At 36.7% G+C, this 18371-nt stretch overlaps 1 protein-coding gene across 1 annotated transcript; it reads left to right on the forward strand.

Moving 5' to 3' along the window:
• The first annotated feature begins 677 nt into the window (after positions 1-677).
• On the forward strand, positions 678-18085 carry GOLGA5 (golgin A5). The gene is made up of 12 exons (XM_009704399.1): positions 678-1282; positions 4105-4326; positions 5381-5600; positions 6173-6296; positions 7112-7315; positions 8497-8667; positions 9319-9447; positions 11401-11499; positions 13097-13322; positions 14598-14703; positions 15981-16044; positions 17679-18085. The coding sequence occupies exons 1-12, from the start codon at positions 718-720 to the stop codon at positions 17757-17759; spliced, it is 2211 nt and encodes a 736-aa protein (XP_009702701.1). The 5' UTR covers positions 678-717; the 3' UTR covers positions 17760-18085.
• Positions 18086-18371: the final 286 nt, after the last annotated feature.

An 18371-nucleotide genomic window follows, 5' to 3' on the forward strand; every position in this document is an offset into this window, starting at 1 on the left:
GGCCACTCTGAGCATTCCCCTCCTGCCCGCCTTTGCCTGCCTCTGCGCTTCCCCCTTCCCTCTGTGGGTGTGCTCGGCCAAGAGACGCTCCACAAGCCTGCCCTGGGTGAAGGAGCCCTTCCTGGGAGCTGGGACAGAGGCACACGTCGCCTGTGTAGTCTCGCAGGCCCTTGGTGCAAGTGAAGGCATGTACCTCTCCCCCGTATTGCTGTCACAGAAGGGACAGCAGGCTTCAAAGTTTGTTGGGGAGAAGTTCCTCTGTCTGACACAGATTATGAATCTGCAGGCCAGACATCTAAGGCTTTGTTGTTACCTGTTCCTGTAATAAGCATCTGTCTGCTTTTGCTCCTTCAGCTGCATTTGGTTTTGTCAGGTGCAAGTAGACTTTATTTTCTATTATTGTTGCAGATTGGCTAGCAGGCTGGATGCTCTATAGGAGGTCCTGATGGCAGAAGTGGATATGGTGGTCTGATAGTTATGCCTTGGTTTTGTATGTTTTCCTCAGAAACTGTTTTAGTTTATTTCCATCAGTTACCAAAACAGCAAAATACCAAACGAATAGGAGAAAAGTATTGAAATAACTACAGCACTAGTAGATGAACATAACAGTTGTTTAGGTGACCCACACATCTTGCCTTATCAACACAAGTCTGATTTGTAATCATTCTATGTCTTTTGCAGCATTTGGTCCTGAAATTTTAATTTTATAGAGTTACCATGTCTTGGCTCGCTGATCTCGCTGGAAAGGCAGAGGATCTACTCAACAGAGTTGATCAAGGAGCTGCATCGGCTCTGAGCAAAAAAGACACAGCAAGCAGTGCAGTTTATGATAATAAGAATTTGGAGTCTGCCAGTGAATATTCCGAATTGTACCAGCATACTGGAGAACTGAAATATCAGACGTCATCCAAAGCAGCCTACATCTCCTCAGCGGCTGATAATATTAAACATCAAAAGGCAACAATCCTAGGAGGAACAGCACACGTTAAACCAGGACGTAGGACATCTCCGGAGGTTGCTTCTCCAGTAGAAAGTGTTTCCACACCCAGAGCTGCCTCACATTTTGTGAGAAGAAAAAAGTCTGCACCTGATGATGAGTTGCTATTTGATTTTCTCAACAGTTCAGAGAAAGAGCCTAATGGAAGAATGGACTCTAAAAAAGAGAAGAGCAAGGCACCTGTTCTTCAAAATCACTCTCGGACTTCAAGCATTAGTTCTATGTCTACCAGTACACAGAGTGCAAAAACTACTGAAGATAATTCCATCAGGAGCCAAGGCAACGGTAGTTAAATAGTATTGAACCTAGAGATATTTAAAACCCAAGTATGTCTAGGGTAAGGCTAGGTAATGGATTTACTGTCACTTCATGAAACATTTAGTGCTAGTAGTATGTTAAATGTGTGGAGTACAGAAGGGTTTTTAACACTTTTTTTCATCACTGGGATAATTTTAAATGCTATGCTAATTTAACAAGCTGCATAACTAATACCTAAATCTTTTGTATTCTTGATCTACCTTACTGCTACTGCTCATCTTGACCTCCCTGAGCTATGACCTAACCTTGCATGAGCCCCCATACAGCCTCACTTAGAAGCACAGGAGCTGCTGCATTTGTTTGGTCACTCAGGGTCCCTTACCTGTTGTTGCATGTAGGAGAGTGAGTGACTTTCACTGGCTGGTAGATGGTGTTGGCTGTCGCCCAATGCACCATGTGAGGTGATGTGAGGTTTTCTGTCTTCCATGGTGGAAGAGGGATAAGGTGTCAAACGTGCTTGTCCTGCAGAGTGGGAAGTTGGATGTGGATAGGCTGTTGTAGAGCTACAGGCATGAGAGAGGTAGATAAATAAAGCCTTTGGGTTTGCCAGTAGTTCACTACTGCAGTCTAAATCCAGACACCTGAAAGAGCCTCCAGGCCAACTCGTCAAAAATCGGGGCTATTTTCAAGTCCATGCAAAGGAGAATGTGGCTGGGAACTGTCAGGAACTTGTGTTCTCTATCAGACTGTTGAATCTATACTCAGTCCTTACTGTTCTACTTTGCTGTTGTTTATTCTATAAAATTGGAACAAATGGTTATATTATGTCTTAATAATGTAGTTAGAATACATTATTATTTGTTCCATACTTTGAGTATGTAAAGCATTGTAAATGCTTATTTTTTACTTACTACATTAAGTATGCTGAGAAGTTTTAGAAGTAAAAAGGGATCATTTCCAAAGATGTGAATATTTTTGTATTTCTGGGTCTGTAACTTTTCAATAAGGTAGTAATAATCCAAATATGTTAGACCTGGCTGTATGGCCTTGCACAGTGGTGCTTAAGGAACATACTTGTTTTGCTCAGTCTGGCCTGTTGAATTTTCTTCTGAGGATTTTTGAGTGGAGTTTGCATTGTGGAGCTGCCAAACAAGGAAGCACACAATTACAGTTTGAGCACCCTGGTTTCAAAGTCGATTGTATAGATATATCTATGTCATTTAAATGTTCTGTATAGCATCTGTTGAAGTAGCTTATGATATATTAGCTATAGACAAAAATTATTAGTGTTATACTTTGTACATTGCCATGGATATTATCTAATATGTGCTATAAATGGCTAATGTCTTGCTTTGTTAAATTCATTAATCTGTTGAGTTTTCCAGACAAAGGAATGAGAATAAATTGTCTGATAATTTGGAAATTGTGTAAATGAATCAAAAGGAAGACAATGACACTTCTTAGAACCGTTTAAATAGGAAAGAGGTTTGAGAAAATGTGGAAGAAATCTTGCTGTCACTGCTTCTACTTGTTGGTGTGGTGGTGTTCGGAATTAATAGTCTGCCCCAGCTTCCTGGGCTCTGGGTGATAGGGGCTGTTGCAATGGTAACAGGGAAGGTGGAGCAGATTGCTTGGTGATCACAAGGTGAAGTAAATAGCATTGTGACAGCTAAACTGCAGTCTTGCATGGAATTATTTGCACTCTGTCCCCCTGGATTTTCAGCAATTACTCATTTGGGACATACTAAATTCAGCAGTAATGTTTTTTGATCACCTGCTTACTTGCTCGTTGTGTGCTATGTTTTTTATCTTAACGCTGCTGCAAAGCTTCCAGTTATCTGCCTGCTGGAATCGAGCCTGTTAGTGAATGTATCAATTTCACAGCATTAATCCAGGATGCTCTGTGTGTGTGTTTGTGCATAGTGGGGAAAGGCTGTTCATTCCTCCTTCCCTGTGAGGCACTGTTGTTCAGAATATTGCCAGGACTTCACTTACTGTTCTCACTGAGGTTCTAAGATTTAAAAAAAAGAAAAACAAAAATCTGTTTTTTGATTTCCATAATCTAGAGAATTACAGTTTGTACTGTCAGAAAGCTTTTAATGGTTTGACAGAGTATATCTACCCTATTTTTTTTTTCATTAAAGAAAGGACAGATTGTGCTTCTGCTTCATATCACTGCAACTTGATTTCTTATAGTAAAAGTGCTTTTGAAAAAATATTTTGAGAGAATTATTAATGCAGAATTATCAGTAAGATGATGTTTTGATTGAAGTTATTCTTATAATGTTTTTTTACATGAAGATAACTAAAATATGTGGCTGTGTGGCTGAGTTACATATTTAGGCTTGCTATCAAAACGACTAAGTATAGTTGTCTGAACAGATTTTTTTAATATAAAATTTACATCCTTGAAATCGAAATCTTAATGGCAAACAAGAATGAACTTGTACTAAAAATTCTCCTAGTTAGTTGCTATGTATATTTAATCTCTTCTGTTACTGTCTAAGCTTCTCAAGACATCTCTGGGCAGCATAGTCATAAAAAAAAATAATGTTTTGAAATCCTAAATTTGACATTAATAAGAAATTTTGTAACTTCCATGTCTTGTCTTGCAAGATTAACAAAAATGCTGCATGATGCATGTATACTGTGTAAGAGTCCTGTTTTGTGGAAGTTCCTTGCGAGAAGCAGCTCCATGTTCCATTTCAATATAAGCTATTTTGATGATGATGACTGTTATTATTATAATACTATGCATTTAACCACAGATGCAGGACATGGAATTGCTGTTTGTATTAAGGCAACTTACAAATACATATATTAGTTCTAACTTGCATCTCTCTGTACAGAAACTCCAGACAGTTCAGATTCTGGACTAGGAGCACAAGGGGATGGCGTGAAGGATTCATTACCAAGTGCAGTAACTAATCCTAGCCTTTCAGCTAATGATGATTTCAAATCACATGAGCTATCCAACCTTCGCCTGGAGAATCAGCTGCTGCGGAATGAAGTTCAATCTTTAAATCAGGAAATGGCTTCATTAATTCAGAGGTCCAAAGAAACGCAAGAAGGTACTGTGGTTTGGAAACTCAGCTGTAACATATTACTAAAATGCTAGTGAACTAGAAGACAATGCTATTTCTATGTTAGTGTTTTGTATTTATAATAAAATCTTTCTAGTTAAATTTGTATGTATGACTTACCAAGCAAAATGATTCTTGGTTTCAGAATAATGGGCTGAGAGAAACTAAAAGACTTGTTCAACTACAACGATAACACAAATGTTCATTAAAGTGTTAACTTTAAGTTGATTGCAAAACTTACATCTTACTAAAACAGTGTCAGCAAATGTTATCAGTATTAAAACACTTTTCCTGCATTTGCTATTGCAAAATAATTATTTTTAGATGAGTAAATTCCTTTAAATACTTCAAAATCTGACTACTTTCTGGCTGTAGGCTATAATCTCTGATGCCTAGAAATTGACAGTGAAAATATAAAATTTAGTATTTTGGTATGACTTCACTGGCTTTTTCAAAGCCAAATGAAATGACAAATATAAAAAATGTGAATATAAATTAAACATACTGATGATAAAACCAAGCCCTGCTGTTAGGCATACAACTGAAGAACTGCGTTTTTTTCAAAGTAACCATATAAGCCAGAGAACTTTAATTTCCATTGAAGTTTAATATGTGGTGTTTGACTTTAAAACAGAAGCCTCTGTAAGTATTCAGACATTATTTCAACAGTGGTGTATTTTTCTACTCTTTTTTACGTTGAACCTTATTGTCACACTGAGTTGAACTAGGTGCTTTATGCAGAGGTTTTCAGAGGCTTGCTTGCACAGGGGTATTCAACAGTAGGCCATTGCAAGGGGTGGGGCAGGTAAAATTTGTCATCTGCAGTGTGACACAGAATGAAATGCCTGTTTTGAGATCACCTGTGAAATTTTATGGCTTGTGCTGTGAGAGCCAGTCTGGCATTTGTTACTTCTTGGTAGCTCATAAAGTTTCAGTGTGTTTGATTTCTTTCTTTAAGAAATGTGATGTGTGCATCCTGACCATTTGCAACACCTTGAAATACCTACTTTTATAAACTTGAAAGACACTTCTTATTTTGTAGAATTGAACAAATCCCGGGAAAGGGTGGAGAAGTGGAATGTTGACCATTCAAAGAGTGACAGGATGGTTAGAGAACTTCAGGCTCGAGTTGATGATCTGACAGAAGCTGTTGGTGCCAAGGATTCACAGCTAGCTGTGCTGAAAGTACGGTTGCAAGAAGCTGATCAGCTCTTAAGTGCTCGGACAGAAGCTTTGGAAGCATTGCAGAGTGAAAAATCACGGTACTTCACAATTTCATACTTCATAATTCTGCAAATGGTAATAAGTTTGAAAATTCAAGGTAGATAATTTAGTCTCTTTAAGAATAAAAATTAATAAACTAATGGGGAAATGGATTGTGTCAAGATTTGAAATATGAGGATTAAAGTTTGCTCTGAGCCTGCTGTGTCACAGCTGACAGAGGGAACGGGGCAAATGAGTCACTAGGGGCAATTGTCACCTGATCATTGAAATCCATTTTGTTTAAAAGCATTTATGTTTGTGTCTGAGGCCTGAAGCTGAGGATCTCAAGAAAAAGTTTGTTTTGAAAAGTACATTTCCTTATCCACAAATATGAAGACTTTTCTGACTTCTCTCAGTGCTGGGATATGAATCGGCAATTGGATACTCCAGAATATAGGTCAGGGAGGAGATGCGTGAGTCATTAACTCCAGGCCTCACATCTGTAGTCAGCCATATTCAGGAATTTACTGGATAAACTTTCAAAGCGGGACTAAAAACCAGGTAGTCATTTTTACCTGAAAATCACACTAGATTTCTTCTTTTTTGATTAATATGTATATCGCTCTTTCAGGATAATACAAGACCACAGTGAAGGGAGCAGTTTGCAAAACCAAGCCCTTCAAACTCTTCAAGAGAGGCTGCGTGATGCAGACTCCGCACTCAAGCGAGAGCAAGAAAGTTACAAACAAATGCAGGTTAGACATGAAGAGTAAGGAGGAGTTCCAGACTCTGCTTTAGAGATCAAATCTGAGGTTCCAACTACTCTCTGTTCCCCTTGACATTAATTCCTGTTCAGGGCACTAAGTGCTTGGAAGGATGTGCTGTCTGCTGCACTAAGTATCCTTGTGATGCTAGTTTACTTATGTTATTTTGAAAGCTCTATGCTTAAAAGTTTTTGAGGATTAATGCTGACAATTTTACTGTTTTTTTCCATGCTAACTTTAATGTTAAAACATGTTTTAAAACAAAATCAGTAATCAATTTAATCTTCCATGCTATGTCGTTATGCAACAAATTTTCACACAATTTTAATATGTAATCTTAAACATATTAAGCCGGACGATCACTTCTGTGGTAAAAATGTGAGTACATCATCGCTAGAGACTGCTTTCCGCACTTAGCTTAGCCTTTGTTACGTATAATAGCATCTTTGAAAATCTTTATCGGTGTCTCTTTGTTTTTTTAAAGTACATCAAAATATGGCAGACTACATTTGGTAATATTTTTTGAGGGGAAAGCTTACTTTTTGTTTACCAAATAAATGTGAATAACAGGAAGATTGTTATTCCGTCACTATTTCTGGTGAGGGAAAGAAATGCATATTTTTACTGATACTATTTAGCACTTGCTTGAGCAAGCAGGATTTCTTTCTGCTAGTGCATTTTTAAGTTGCAGGTGGTAGATATGAGGTGTTATGTCATGCGTAGTTGCTTTTAAACTTTCTTTTTTCCTTTCTAGGTTAAAGTTGAGACTGTTTAAACACAAAGTGTTTTTTCTTTATTGCTAATAGAATGAGTTTGCAGCTCGTCTAAGTAAAATGGAAGCAGAACGTCAGAACTTGGCAGAAGGGATAACTGTAGCAGAAAGAAAGTATTTAGATGAAAAGAGGAGAGCTGATGAGCTTCACCAGCAAGTCAAAGTAACTAAAAACCACCTAGAATCTGCAAAACAGGAACTGACAGACTATAAACAGAAAGCTACCCGCATACTCCAAGTAAGCATTTCTGTAAAGAAATCCAGTTTGATTTGTACACTTAACTTTTCTAAGGTGTTATGCTTCAAATAATCTAATTTGTGGGGTTTTTTTTCATGTGACCTGTAATATATTTTGGGGCATATCTATAATGATACCTATACAGAACAGCTACCAGTGTGCGTTTTGTAAATATAAGTTTCCCGATTGAGTTAAGTAATTGAAATGGAAGTTCAGGTCCTGAACTTAATGAAAAATCCAGGTGAACCATTGCACTTACTGTGCAACATCTGTTAGTGTGTTCCGCAACCCGGAGTCCAATCTTAAGCACATAGGTGAATAGATGTAACCTACGATTTCTTCCACGCCCAATATTCTTGAGTCAAGAATATTGCTCTATTCTGCTTGAGGCTGAAGCATAGCATGTAATGGATACTTCTGTGTAAATCAGAAAAGATATTTTTATATATTTTGAAAGGCTGCATGTGATCAACATTATATAAACAATGGCAAAATCAGGTATTTTGTGCAGAGCTCTATGCTACTTAAGTTGTCAAAGATACCAAGTCTAAACCTGGTTAGTTTGAGTCTTACTTAAAAAAGCTAGCAAAATGTTGAAGGTAAAGGTCTCTGTTTAGAATAATTAGTTTAGTCTGATATCCAAGGACAGATTTTAAATCTTCTTGATAAGTACAAAAAGCATGAGAACAGAAGTTGACATTGAGCTAACATTAGGTTGACTTTGACTAAATGGTTCATCCTCTTTCCCAGAAGAGTTACTGCTGTATTTGGTTCTTACTTGGATTTGTTGGCAGGAGAAAGGACAGACTGAAAAAGGGAGTCTGTTTTGTCTTTAGTGTCCGTCTTTTCTCTTATGGTAGCTGGAAAGCCAAAATTGTTATCCACCACATGTTTAACATTTCAGCCACCTCTAAAGAAAAAAACTGTACTCTTTTCTCAGATAGCACAGGCTTTCAGTAAGTCCAGTCTCGTGCCATACAGGAAGTCAGAAAAAGTATCGGTAGGGAAGCATTTTCATTTACAAATGTGTAGAGTCATTATTAACTTGGCTAAAAGAACAGATAAAGCAGGTCTCTTACTGTATGTCTGCATTTGAATTTTAGAGCAAAGTCATTTTGGTATATTCTGGTTGAGCACTCATTAAATCCTGATATAAATAATACATTGACTTATTATTTCAGTCTAAAGAGAAGTTGATAAACAGCTTAAAAGAAGGCTCTGGTATTGAAGGGCTGGATAGCAATACTGCAAGCACGATGGAACTAGAAGAACTGAGACATGAGCGAGACACTCAGAGAGAAGAAATACAAAAACTAATGGGCCAAATACAACAGATGAGAACAGAGCTGCAGGTAGCTATGATTATGTACATATGTATTTGTAGTTAACCATGCACGAAGGACTGTTTTCTTGTATACTTTAGGGCTGTTGCTTCTGGTGTTTATTTGACCTAGTATTAAAATAAGCCAGCTTTTGCTCAAGGTGAGACAAGTGCTTATGGATACCCAATTTCTTTCCATGTTCTCTCTCACCACTTCACTCATGGTGGGAGGAATACTGTAGATATCACTCTTCTCTTCCCTCACTACTGTGTGCTCCAGTTGAGGGAAGCGTTTCTTTCCAGACAAGCATGGTGATTTCTGTAGAGATCACCTATATCATTTTCTGCAAGAGCTACTGATCCTTGAAGCAACTGTAATCCAAGTCATCTGCTGTCATAATTGGCTCAACCCAGCAGTTGCACACAAGCCTACTTTACACAGTTTTAGCCTGTAGAAAGGAAAAAGTGGACGCTTTTCCTGTTCACAAAATGCATTTATTTTATTACTATATTAGTAAAAATGTTCTGTATAAAATGACCAAATGTCATTTGTTCAATACACCTTCACCTTCATTTTCCTTTGAAGCAACTTTGCAGATACAACTTTTTTTTGCTGTTTCCTATGACAGATTGCAGTATTACTTGAATGTAGGCGAAATGGTAACGGTTCTATTTGTTTCAGGATATGGAGACTCAGCAGGTAAGTGAAGCTGAGTCAGTGAGAGAGCAGCTTCAAGACCTACAAGAGCAGATAGCAGCACATAAAATGGCCAAGCAAGAGGCAGAAGCTGAACTAGAACGGCAAAAACAGGTAAGGAGTTCTTGAAAGCTGGTTCCTCTTATTTTGGGCCTCACGGTGTCATCAGTAAAGCATTTGGCTTAATAAGAGAGTACCTTATACGATATTTGGGTTATTTTTTGTCTAGTATTCCAAAGAAATCCCCAAAAGCTTAATGAATGTCACTAGGCCAAACAAAGCACAACCAGTGGTAAGCAATGGGCAGTGCCTTCTGGATACTCGTGATAAACAGATCTTACTGATGTATTAAAGAATAAACATAACATGAGAGAGTGCACAAAATTGATCATGATCTTAAATTTTATTCAGCAGAGGAACAATCAAACAATAGGGATATAGTAACATTTGTAACCGTTATTTGTGTCAAGAAACTCAAATACTAAAAACGGTTACTGTGGAACTTCCTGTGCTCAGTTCCTACATAAGATTTAGCTCATAAAACAATGTTATTGTAGTACAAATTCATAGATTTTTATTTTTTTTTAATCCACTTGTTACTCAGTTCTGAATCTAAAAGTTGTTACTTTCAAACTGCTCTATAAGACAAATTCCTGATAAAATTATATTGATGAATTTTGCCAGATTGTGTCATCTTTTTAAGCAAACTCCCCCTTGATTTAAACTAAAAAGAGGGGAAAACAAGGCAAACTCATATTTCATGTGAACAAAATTATTATTCAGTAGGAATCAGACAAATGCTTTGCACCCTATTAAAAAATTTCTCTGTAAGGAAAAGCTCATGTAAAGAGAATTAATAATGAGGAAAGCAGGAGAGTACACTATATCTGCTAGGAACAATTTATCTTACAGGATTATCTGTCCTTCCAGAAATTACGTTTTAATGAGATACTAGCAGCTTGAACTAATTAAAAGGCAGAAGTCGAAGTCTGCTCTTGATGGATGGCTCATGTTTATTATATCAAAGCAGATGGTAGATTGTATTTTGTTACTCTTGCCCATCTGAGGGATATATTTTAAGTCAATACTACATATAGAAGAAGTGAGGTGAATTTGAAAAAAAAAAAACTAATTGTCAGTTACTGCAGAAACTGAAGTATTTCTTTTGATGACACACATTTACACGTGCTTTTAAAGTAATTGTGTGCGTTGATACTTAATACAATTAAGGTCTGTTCGATCTGGGAATTCCTTTAACTATTGCCATAAGGTTTCTGAGACTGAAGATGGAAAATAAATAGAGGTGTTATTTCTCGTACATCTGATGGTTTGAAGGGACAATAGGATTACGTGTTTTCTGTAGCAACTGACAGCTGAAGTGATACAGTGATTTGAAGACGGTCTTAATTTAAAAGATAAGCATGACAGTTCTTTAAGTCGGAGTTAAAATAGCCACTAAATCATGGGAGTAACAAAACTTATGGTTAGATTTACTGTTCAGTAAGATGTCCCTTTTAATATTCCTTCCCCTTTCACATCTGTTACATTAATTTATCCTAAACTTTAAGGGAAGATCTGTAATCACACAGAATTATAGATAGATATGCCAGGTGGTTTTAAACACTTTTAAAAAATGGTATCTTGTATTGATGGGTTTATTTTAGGAATACAGATTCCCCTCCCAATATTTCCTAATTGTTTAAGTTACATTATTGACATCGTTTCAAGATAGAAATGTAATAAATGATGAAAGTATAAGGAAGATAAATCATGGTCCCATTGAAATTATGTGACTCTTAGTAAACAAGTCTGGATTAATATTTATATTAGGTCAGTCTTCACAAAAGAATTTAATAAGTCTTGTAGGTTGTGTCTTCATGCTCAACTCTTTTTCCCCACCCCCTCCCCATCCTAGCCAGACACTTAACTAAGATTAAATTTCAGTTTATATTTGATTGCAGCATATTGCCTTCTGGTGTTCTACTGTGAAACTCTAGATAAGAGAATATCTCTCAAAATACATATATGTATAAGATCTTTTATTTGTGATTGTGATAAATTTTATAGGAACTCCATTATACTGAAGAAGATTTATATCGAACAAAAAATACTTTGCAAAGCAGAATAAAAGACAGAGAGGAAGAAATTCAGAAGCTCAGAAATCAGGTACTGTGTGTGTATAGAAAATAACTTGTGTCACCTTCAGTTATGGACACAGTGATGACAACTATTAATTTGACTAAACTATACAAAAGAAACATAAAGGCTCTACTAATGAGTTACAGTGTACTTGTTTTCAATACAGGGTAGAGTTTTGACTGGAGGGAGTACACGAAGGGAACCATGAAGTAGTAAACAGCATAATTTATCATTGCTTTTGTCTTGGGGTGGGGCGGGCGGGGAAGAAAATCAACCTCTGTCCCACCTAGACCTGACGGGGTGGTGCTGGATCAACGTTCTTTTTGAAAACTAAAAAAAGTCATTGGCATTTGATTAGGTCATCATGATTTCTGCTAAGATCCTTTTAACTGGAAATGAGAACATAGGTAACATCCCTACAGACTCAGTGATCCATCTAGCCCACTGTTCTGTCTTGGACAGTGGCAGTGGGGTCAGCATGTGAGCCTGACTGCTTTCTTCACTCCCTTGTACTCGCTAAGCATCAGCAGTTGAATTAGGGACATTAGTGTTTAAGTCCCTAAGTCCCACCGGTATGTTTATGGACCTATTTTCTTGAATCAGTTTAATCCCTTTTAGAACCTTCTGATACTTGTCAGCCCCCAGTCTCCTTGGGCAGCATGAAGGCATAGGCCTCATTTTGTGTACATTATTTTAGCATAATGAAAAGTAGTCTATATGTAGAGAAATTGATAGTCTAGAGTCAGCTATGGTCAGCTGTGCAGTTACAGTGTCAGAGGATTTCAAATTGTTGGATTGTGACAGAAGTTTCTTGAGCCTGTTGGCAGATGATTCTTCTGGTAATGTTGGCTTCAGGACTACCTACACCTGCCCTGGTGCATGCATGTAATTTGTATTTTTGATATCTCACTGCCTCTGGATCCTGATGATTCTGTTTTTTCATCATTGAAGCTACATCTTTGTAGTATATGATGCTGCAAGTGGCTGAGGTCCAAGACTGTAGTGAATAGATGAGCTCTTGCACATATGGCTAATCTGGAGATTCCCATTTGCTTTAAATATTTTCTGCAAATTGAATGATTTGATCCACATCTTCATTCACTGTCCTTGCAGTTTCTATTTGCTAGTACAATCTTGTTTTCTGCCTCAGTGCTCCTCAATACTTCTGTAGCGTATGCTGCATTTTCACCATTTTCATTCAAGCTTTCCTGTAGAATGGCATCAGATTCTTCCCGTTTGTACTGAGTTTTTCCTTCTTCCGTTGAAAACATTTTACGTACTCAATTGTTTTGTAAAGTTGCAAGTATGATAGCCAGACTGGATTATCTTGCTATTGTCATGCCTACCATTTAGACTCGGCTCTGAGCCATAGCATTGATTTTTGTGATCAAACTTGTGATTATACAGAAATGTTCATATGATTAGAGGTGGAAAACATAGGAATACATGTTTATACATCTTGTGCCATGTAAAATCTTGTTTTAGCAGCTGTTGAAATTAAGTTTCTTCTTTATTGTGCTCATTGGTGATCATTTTGATAGTATTACTAGATTTCTAGAGTTTTGCACTATGTCAGTTGGTCAGACTTTGAACTTACTCTTTTTTTCTTTGCTTTGTTTTTTAGCTCACAAACAAGGCTCTAAGTAGTAGTAGTCAGACAGAATTAGAGAATCGGCTTCATCAGCTGACAGAAACACTAATTCAGAAGCAAACCATGTTAGAGAGCCTGAGCACAGAGAAAAACTCACTTGTCTATCAACTGGAACGACTTGAGCAACAGCTGAAGGCTATCCAAGGCACTAATACTAATGGACCTTCCATTAATATGGCAGGCATTGATGGTGCTGAAGGTAAATAAGGAAATATAATACTTAACTCTGTCCTTTCTACAGTTCAGGCTTTTATATTTCCTAATGCCTTTCCCTGAAAGTCTGAGTTTATAAGGAAAAAAAAATAATGCTGAAAGTATGCAGCTTATGTCAGAGACCTTGTCAACAGCAGCCAGTATCATAAAAAATAGTTAAGTAGAAGCTCCATTTTGTGTGTAAATTACTTTAGGTAAACTTATTAAAGCCAATTTAATCTTTAATTCTCAATACTATGGCACTATTGGAACAATCATATTTACAAATCCTGTCACAGGTGCAGATAAATCTGTCTTTTGGGGTTTAAACGGAATGTCAGAAGCAGGATATAAAAGCCTTCTCTTGTAAAAAGGGTTTGGGAGGTGAGCAAGAATGGGATGCTTCCTTTTGAGAGTTGATCAGAATTCTGGTTGAAATCAATTTCCTCCTTGCTTTCTGTTTCTTCTTGAAAAGCAGCTTAAAAGATGGTGGTTCTGCTGAGGTTGATTTGTGGTTTGTCTATACTGTGTAGCGATCATCCTCTTAGCTCTAGGAGAACCTCAGCAGTTGATCCATGGTTTTGAGATGTTACTTTTCAGAGTCAAAGTTTGTAATTTTGTATATGTGGTAAGTAACTTCAAAAGCAACAGACAATTACTAAGAGGTGAAAAATGACAATCCAGACTTTTGATTCTTTGCTTACGAAAGACTTTTAAAAAAAATAAGGCAGGAGAACTAGCAGATTTGAAGTATTTCCTTTTGACTTGTTTTTAAGTAACTTCAGTAAGCTTAAGTGTAGTTGTACAAAGGTAACATTATCTGAGAATCTTTTTTTAATAAAGTTGATCCATAGTAAAAATGTAAATAAGGTAGAAATTTTTGGAATATACAAGTTAGTATCAGAAATGCTATTGAAGTTTTACTGTATGAGAAATAAAAGCAAACGGAGAAACTGTGACAGTATCTAACCGATCATTTTATACACCTAATAATGAAGCTATTACATGATAGAATTAAATATCAAGATGTCCATGTAGTGAACTAAAATAAATTTTAAAAATATACTACGTTGAAGAAACATTTTACTTGATTGTAAGTTTATCAAGAATCCTGCTCTCAAAACACACTCCTCAGCCCCTAGCGAAACAGCAATAACAAATGAGATTAATCACTATTTTTATGTTATTTTTATATGTCTTTATTATACAATATCGATTTGTTTTACTTAAGTTAGCTGGTTTTAGACTAATGAGATTTTTTGCCTTTTTTTGCTTCAAATAGGTGCTCGTATGCGTAATGTTCCTGTCCTGTTTAATGATATGGATACTAACATGGCAGGAATGTATGGGAGAGTTCGCAAAGCTGCCAGTAGTATCGATCAGTTTAGGTAAGAGCGTCCTCAGGGAATACATTTTGTAACTGCTGGAATCCTTTTGCAGTTTTCACGTGGCACACCTTCTGTTTTGAATTGCTTTTGTGAAAGTAAAAGTAAAAAATAAAGAAGCTAAAGTACAGTATAAATTACTAAATATTGACCTATTTCCCTTGTGGTTTCCTGTAATATTAATATCCTTGGGCTTTTGCAAATTATAGTCAATGATTTAAACAATGCTCTTGTAGATTTTTGATACAGGAGAATCACTAAACTATGTACAAAAAACCTAACCTTTTTCACTTTCAGAGGTTTTGTCTGCAATAAACACTGTAAGGGTGTATTAGTGGGGGAGTATCATACGTATTCTTTTACTCCTGTTTAGGCATCCTGATGAAGGCAAGATCCTGTGTTCTGACCCAGTGCAGCTGTTTACCTTGAAAGATAATCTGTTCGAGGAGTTAGTAAACAAAAATCATTCTAGATGCAGCAAAAGACTTGCTTTGGTCCCTTTTCCAAGCAGTTAGGATAACTGTCAATATTCACAACAAAGGTCTGCTCCAAAACTTGAATCAAATGCCAATAGAAAACAAAATTAGGTAATACTTCTTAATGCTTTGAAAAGAAGATACCTTGATAGAAGGGCCTTAGTGCTTCCGTGGTACTTTAATTTCATTGTGAAGAATATCAGGATTTCCATGATTGGGTCCTATTATGTGTGATATTTTAATACTAAACTTCATTTGGCAGTATCATACTCACTTCAGTACATGGATAGGGTTTTTTTGACTGATGTTAGTGAGCAACAGTGCAGAGTTCTAATGCAGTGTACTTTGTTGCACAGCAGCAGTAAACTTGGAAAACCCATGTCCTTTTCATCTAATGGGTTATAGGAACAGTAGTGATCTGTCAGGTTTTTCAAAGGAATCCAAGGTTTTAGTTGCTTAAGTCTTTTTGAAAGATTCATGACAGCTCTTCAAGTAACAAAATTTGACAAATATCTAGCATATTTGTGAGTTTTAAAATACCTGTACAACTCTTGAGTCTTAGCTCTTTTTCAAAAACTCTGAGCCTAGCCTGTAACAGGAAAAATTAGGAGGGTATGTTTTATGGTCTGAATTCTGAATTTTCTCACTCCATTTAATGTCTTGAATGCATGAAGTAAAATTCAAGTCAGAAACAAAGCCCTGTCTATAACATCAGCTGATATTTATGAGTTTGGTGTCTGGAATGAGAGGAACAGGAATTTATCGCTCAGTGTTAACTTGTGCATTTTGTTTTCACTTGTGTAGCATTCGGCTGGGAATCTTTCTAAGGCGGTATCCAATAGCAAGAGTCTTTGTGATCATTTACATGGTAAGTAAGCTTTCTTTAAAGTAAGAAGCTTAATGCAAGATTTCTACAGCCAGTTTGTATAACATGTCTTAAATTGCAAATGTTTGAAGTTCAGAAGGCTATATAATTAATAACTCAATGTGGTTTTTTGTAAAGCAGACTAAATAGTACTTATATAACAGCATTTTGGAGTCCCGTTGCTTGGCAGTTTTCAGTTTTTCCCAGGAATTCTTAGTATAGCAGTCTTAAAGACATTTATGTAACTACCCTTTAGAAGACTGTAAAATTACATTTTTAGCACTAAAATATGGAATAATAATGACCTATTGCCAAGGTTAACCCACCACACCTGCGTGCACTACGTTTAGGAAAATGACATCTGTTTTTTAATATTTGGGAGTTCAGTTTTTGTTCAGTGACTAATAATCACATTTCTCTAGTAGCTGAAAAAGTAGCAAGAGGTTTTTCTTGCTAGACTTAAACAAATAGTAGAAAGTTGCTTATCCATACCGGCTGAGATTGTCAGACTGGCAGTTGATAAAAGTGAAATTCCTCCCTTTTCCACTGGAGGGCAGATGTCTGTCAGTTGAAGTGACCTGTGGTAAGGTCGGTGTGCAGTCTACCCTTCTTGAAAATATTCCACTAGTTGAGCCTTTGAATCTTTGAAATGGAAAGAAAACCCACGTTGCTTGAGAAGGCATAATGATTATTCTGAACAGAGTTTCCAAGAACAGCTGTCAGTATTTGAGGATATAAAGCAGACAGACATGCATGCTCAAAGGAAACTACGATTTGCCCCTGCAACTGCTTCTTCTGGACTATAGAGTACTGGAAGGAACAGGGCTGTTTAATCCCTAGCTTCTCTCTTTCTTCTTGTTCATCACTTAGGCTTATCAATGTATTAATACAATGCTTTGTACCAAAATACTGAAGACTTCTATTGCCTAAGCTGCTATCAGAAGTGAAACTCAGTGATGGTTACATAGGAGCTGTATATTGGGCAGTCAGTGGCAGTTACCCTTTTTCAGTTCAAACCTTGACTATGACTATTGTAACTGGAATTTTTTTTTTTTTTAAAGGAAATGTGGCTTATGTATTCTCTCAGCCATCTCCCGTGTTGCACCCCAGCAATTTCTATTCTAATTGGATAGTTTTAGCCAAAGTTGAATGAGAATTAACATTCCTACAGAGTTCATAAAAATGCCTAAATCAGTGCCTGTGGTCAGGAGAAGGGAAGCAGAACTCAGCTGTTTTACACAGCCTGATATCAGCCAGTTGGTGCAGGAGTAGTGGCTTACCAGTCAGTTGAGGCAGACAGGGGGGCTGGGTATCAGAGGGAACAGCTGGAGTTGGGGCATGGAGGAAAAGAGAAGCAGAGGACATAAATCTGTAGGAAACCAGGCTGCTTTATTTTTGCTGTTTGTGTAAAGTCTTTAGTTTTCTGCAGATGGCTTCTTCAGAATCTGACTCAGCATTTTATTGTGCAAATAAAAAATTTTTTTTTATGGTTATCTGAATAATAGGAAAAATATTTAATCAAAATATTTCTACAAAACTAGGTTTTATTAGCTTTCAGTAAGAACTGTTGTATTTACTGCTGCTATGAATGACAATTGTCAGTGGTGATAAGTTAATTCTTCAATTTCTTTCTTCAGGCATTGCTTCATCTCTGGGTCATGATTGTTCTACTTACCTACACCCCAGAAATGCATCATGACAGTCCCAGTGGCAGATAGTCTGAGACAGAACCGTATGCTGTGCTAGTGTAATTTGGACTGGCAGGGTCTTTAGAATAATCAGTCCTGAAACATCAGCAAACTTTTCCTCATGGTGTTTAGGAAGACCGTCATGCCTGATCTATCACTACTTTTCAAATAGGTGTATAATACTATGTAGCTTTTCCAATTTACGTAAAAGAGTATCACTTTCATGGTGAAATAAAGCTATTAAGTTAAGCTATGGTTAGCCTTTACATTTTATGTAGACCTTCTGGTGGTTAGAGTAAAAGATAAGGCTTGCACCTACAGAGAAATGCAAGGATTTATGAAATTACAGATACATATATATATATATATGGTACAAATTAATTTAGATCATACTGGATGTGGGCTATGGTCAGGTGATAACCTGTACTTAGCAATTTAAATAAACTATTCTTTCTGGTTTCTTTCAGTCCGCTTTTGCACTTCTGTTTTTAACTTTGTAAATAATAGGCTTTTCCTTAACATGTTAAACTGAACAAAGGACAATGGATTGGTGCAATATCTTTTTGTAAATAAGTTTAAAAATAAAATATTATGCATTCTTGTTAGCTTTGTACTTGTAGTGCAATAGATGCATCTTCTCTA

Source organism: Cariama cristata, unplaced genomic scaffold, assembly GCF_000690535.1.
Source record: "Cariama cristata isolate BGI_N322 unplaced genomic scaffold, ASM69053v1 scaffold18847, whole genome shotgun sequence".
Lineage (NCBI taxonomy): Eukaryota > Metazoa > Chordata > Aves > Cariamiformes > Cariamidae > Cariama > Cariama cristata.